This window comes from Pavona decussata, unplaced genomic scaffold (genome assembly GCF_977016875.1).
Source record: "Pavona decussata unplaced genomic scaffold, jaPavDecu1.1 SCAFFOLD_48, whole genome shotgun sequence".
Classification (NCBI taxonomy): domain Eukaryota; kingdom Metazoa; phylum Cnidaria; class Anthozoa; order Scleractinia; family Agariciidae; genus Pavona; species Pavona decussata.
In genome coordinates this window covers 5,149,243-5,153,833 of record NW_028145470.1, presented here as the reverse complement: position 1 = coordinate 5,153,833, position 4,591 = coordinate 5,149,243, and the positions used below count along the sequence as shown (strand labels likewise).

Here is a 4,591-nt window from a genome sequence, read left to right as displayed (position 1 = left end):
GTGTAAATGCAAGACGACAAGCACAACTCAAACGTGCATTGTAGCAACATTTGAAACCTCTTACCAAGCAAGAGAAGAGAAAATTGGAAAAGTTGTTCTTTGAATTATTAATCTACTTTTGTGTTTTGTAAAGTGTGAAATTTTTCAAGAGACCGCAATTCACGGATACATTTCATTTTCCATATATGGTTCGCATACGCTAAGTGTTTGGGTGTGTTTTTATCCATCCCAAACTCCAATGACGTGTAGACCCATTCGCTTTGCTTGACTACACTTCACGAAGCTTACAGTACTTTGACAGTCCACTGAACTTTGCACGAGAAAAATGTCTAGCAAAGCTAAAACTAAGAAGACTACAAAGAAGAGAGCTCAGCGAGCTACTTCGAACGTCTTTGCAATGTTCGAACAAGCGCAAATTCAGGAGTTCAAAGAAGCGTTCAACATGATCGACCAAAATCGTGACGGATTTATCGACGCGGCTGACCTCAAAGATATGTTCGCGTCCCTTGGTAAAGATGTGACAGACGATTATGTCGAAGATATGCTCAATGATGCCAGCGGAGCCATCAATTTTACGATGTTTTTGACGCTGTTCGGCGAGAAGCTAAACGGAACCGACCCTGAAGATGTCATACGAAACGCCTTCGCGTGTTTTGATGATGAAGCTTCGGGAAAATTGGATGAAGACAAATTGGTGAATTTGCTTCAGTCTTTTGGTGATCGGTGAGTAGTTTAATTAAACTGCTTTAAATCCTTTACTTCCAAACGCTTCTTAAGGACAAATCTGATTAATTTTCTTAAATTTCCACTTGGAACAACAGCAACATTGGAAAGTGCACACCAATGGTTTCCCATGGTTTGCTCTTGAAAAGTAACTTTCAAACTTTGGTACATCAAACTTTCATCCACAGACGCAATGGTAACAGCCAAATTGCACGAATCAAAGTTCAGATCTTGGAGTGATTGGGTTAAAGTTTTTTTCTCAGTTAAGCCCAGCGTGAGTTTTATTGCCCGAATAAAAGTTTTCTTTTGTGCGATTTACATTTGACTCCATGAATTTTTCACTGCTCTTCACGAGTATTGTTATGCGTAAATTAAATTGCTGTTAATTTAGTTGTACATTAAGAATCTCCCGCCGGTCATAGAGATAAAGGCTTTTTCGATCGGTTCCGCGCTGCCTTATCTGAAGTATATTGACAATGAATTCCCTCTTCACGAAGAATTTCACTTTCTTATACCAGATATTTGGAACGGATAGATTCCAAAGAGCGTGAACACAAAGAAATTTTATATTCACCCTTGTTCATTTCACCACAACATTTCAAAGTGTGCGTGGTTCGTTTCGAAGGCCTGATCAAAGCAGAATTTTTCAAAACGATTGGAGCAACTCTTAAAAGGCGGTTTACGAATGCCGACCCCTTTTAAACAATCTTCAAGGAATTTGTTTGCTTCGTATGCCGTTATCGGAGTTGATCAACAATGATCAATCTCATATACGTTCATATAATCTGCTAATTAGCATATCTGGAACAACAGAACATTTTGATTTATCTTCGCTCAAGGCTATTCTGCCGTCAAGGAAAACATCTTCCTAACCAAAACACATACCAGACATATTTCTGAAATGTCCACTTGAATTGAAAATTGATGCCACGGAAAGTAATAACATAGCTGTTAATTGTCCAAATGACGACACTTCAGGATTTCATCCAGTCTAAAAAGAGAGAGCCATATCTTTGCTTATCAGAGGGAATGTGAGAACTGCAAATCGATCCCTCCTTAGAATTCACACATAAAACAAAATTAGATGAGAGAGAAATGCTTTTTTTACGGGCACCAGGGAATAAATACATGTATTCACTAATGGTTGCCTGCAATTAGCAAATGCCAGAATTGACAGATAATTAACACAAGATAACTGACAACGCAAATGTTCTGAATCTATCAACCTCCCAAGGAATATTTTTTTCTCAAATAGAGTTCATTTGATTGGTTGCACTTTAGGGTATCATCCACAGGCTCAAAAGTTACAACCACCCTGTACAGTATAATAAACAGCACCACAGGAAAGTACTGCTCGGTAGCTTTCAATTGAATGGTCACACTTAAGGATTTAATCCACAGACTCAAAACTTTTAACTACTTTGCACAGCATGCACTCAATCGAAAACTGCTGTAATTTCTAAAAAGTTAAATTACTTAATATTAACAGGCCTTTTTGTTCACTCAACAGGTTTTCAGACCAAGAAATTGATGATATGTTGCATGGTGCACCTGTTGATTCTAAAGGCCTCTTTGATTATGTGAAATTCACAAGAATTATCAAGCATGGGAAAGATGATGACTAACATGTTAATAACATCTGGCAACAAAATTTTCCTTTAGCTAAGTGCACTCTGCAAACCTACTTTGTCGCAGATATTCCAACTTATTTTGTTATGTTTTATATATATTTTGTTGGTAAAAGACGTTATAAGGGAAATAAATGTACACATTTAATATAGCAATCATGGGATTTCTTGAAACTGTCATTCCCCTCTCAGCTTTGCTGCTCATTTGCCCAACATCCTGCCAGCTACAAGGTTTCACGCCGGCTTTAAACCCTGATAGTGATCAAAATCTAATTTCTTCTTGAAATATCACTACTTTATCAAACATTCAGGTCTGGAGAATAAAGGGAATGATCATCAAGATGATTATCAATTGTCTTGATGTTCTTACAAATTCTCCCAACTTGTAGAATGGCAAACAATAATGTTGATATTGGGGCTTTATAAGTAAAGGTTTAGATATCCACAGGCAAGTGTAAATAAATGAAACCGAACAACGTTTCGGAGTCGTCATGACGCCATTATCAAGTTCAAAGTTATAGAAATAAACTATTTGCATGACATTACATATTCAGATGCCATGTTAATTTTTGGTGAACTATTTCTGACATTGACTTTACTTATTTCTACAACTTCGAACTTGATAATGGCGTCATGATGACTCCGAAATGTCGTTTGGTTTTATCGTTTATTTTCACTTGCCTATGGATATTGGAGCTGAAAGGTTTAAAAAATGACCATTGTGCATCCTTAGCTCCTGCCAGTTCTAAACAGCATTTTACAAAGAAAAATCCTCAAAACTTTAAGCAAAGAATGGAGAGTTTAAGAATCAGATAATCCCACCTTCTTTATAAAAAATTAAAATTTAACTAAGGGGCAAGCAAGCCACAACTCATGTTATTTTTAGAAAATAAAAATAAATATCGATATGTTTTGATGTTTGATAAAAAATATATCAAAATTTGTGTTTATAAAATAATGACATCAAAACAGTTTCAACTGTTAAAATCAAATTTAACAAAAAATTGACATTGTGTTTTGGTAGTATGGTATAAAATTAAACTTGTCAAATCAGTAAATTTCCTATCAAAGAAGGGTGACACCCAAATCTTTAACCCCTGAGCTATGTCCATTTTTCGGACTTACCTGGGTTTGTTTTAAGTTACTTCTCTGAATTCCCTGCAAACATAATCTTTTTTAGTTATTTTCTCCCCTGATCAAAATGATGGAAATGGGGACTCTGCCCTGGAGCAGGGAATTCACAACAGGGAAAATTTGACAATACCTGTAATCCAGTATGCAATGAAAAAGGTGAACAATCTTTTAGAAAATTTGCTAGTATTGTAGTACATCCTTTATCGCAAGTGCAAATAACTAAGTCAAGTAAACAGAGCAGTCATGCAACTTTTGACGGATATCATCTTACAATTTATTGTAGGCATGGCATAAGAGCTGAAAAGGTTCCTTCTTCACAGAGTGAAATCAGTTCACCAAAAGTATCCACTCAGTGAAACATCGAAAGTTTATTTCTCAGTTTATTTGGATTTTGTTTTGAGCTTTTGTGTGCAGTGGCAAGATTTGGTAGATTTTCCTCAGCTAATTCTGGGTCTTTTCGAATGCTGACTAACTCATAAGGACACAATGACTTGCAAAATCCCTGGTATATAGTGAGATCGAAAACCACGTACATTATGGTAATGGTAATGTATTTAATGTACTACAGATATTACATAGTCTCATGGTGGTTTAAAATTTTTCTCTGGGGTGAGATTAGGCACCACTGGCAGCCGCCATCAGTCCATATATGTTTATTTTCACTAAAAGCCACATCAGCATCACCAGTTCCTTCTCCTTGTGTGGGAATTGGGCAGGAAATTTCCATCCATCTATCTCTGTCCCATGCACAATGGATGCCTCAGCCCAAGATCTCAAACCCAGCTCCTGTAACACCATGGGCCTCCATGTCTCTTTTGACCTCCTCCTCTTTCACCTGCCTTCTGAAACCCAGGTGTCACCTAAACGTTGTACACAGGGAAGCAGGGATGGCGCAGTGGTAAGAGCACTCGCCTCCCACCAATATGGCCCAGGTTTGATCCCCAGTGTTGATACCAAATGTGGGTTGAGTTTGTTGTTGGTTCTCATCCCTGCTGCGAGGGTTTTTCTCCGGGTACTCTGACTGGTTTGCCCCCTCCACAAAAAACCAACATTCCCAAATTCCAACTTGACCTGGAAGCATTGGACGAAAGAGCCACTCTGTGAAA

The 4,591-nt window shown here is 37.6% G+C and overlaps 1 protein-coding gene across 1 annotated transcript; it reads left to right on the top strand.

Moving 5' to 3' along the window:
* Positions 1–225: 225 nt before the first annotated feature.
* On the top strand, positions 226–2,507 carry LOC146481933 (myosin regulatory light polypeptide 9-like). Its single transcript, XM_085108139.1, has 2 exons — positions 226–723; positions 2,234–2,507. Exons 1-2 carry the CDS (start codon positions 326–328, stop codon positions 2,346–2,348), a joined length of 513 nt encoding a protein of 170 aa, XP_084964265.1. The 5' UTR covers positions 226–325; the 3' UTR covers positions 2,349–2,507.
* The last annotated feature ends 2,084 nt before the right edge of the window (positions 2,508–4,591 follow it).

Bases quoted from the DNA above. Each gene is read 5' to 3' on its own strand.
- LOC146481933 (XM_085108139.1), top strand. From the start codon at position 326: ATGTCTAGCAAAGCTAAAACTAAGAAGACTACAAAGAAGAGAGCTCAG. The intron at 724-2,233 runs GTGAGTAGTTTA...TTCACTCAACAG, and splicing joins CTTCAGTCTTTTGGTGATCG to GTTTTCAGACCAAGAAATTG.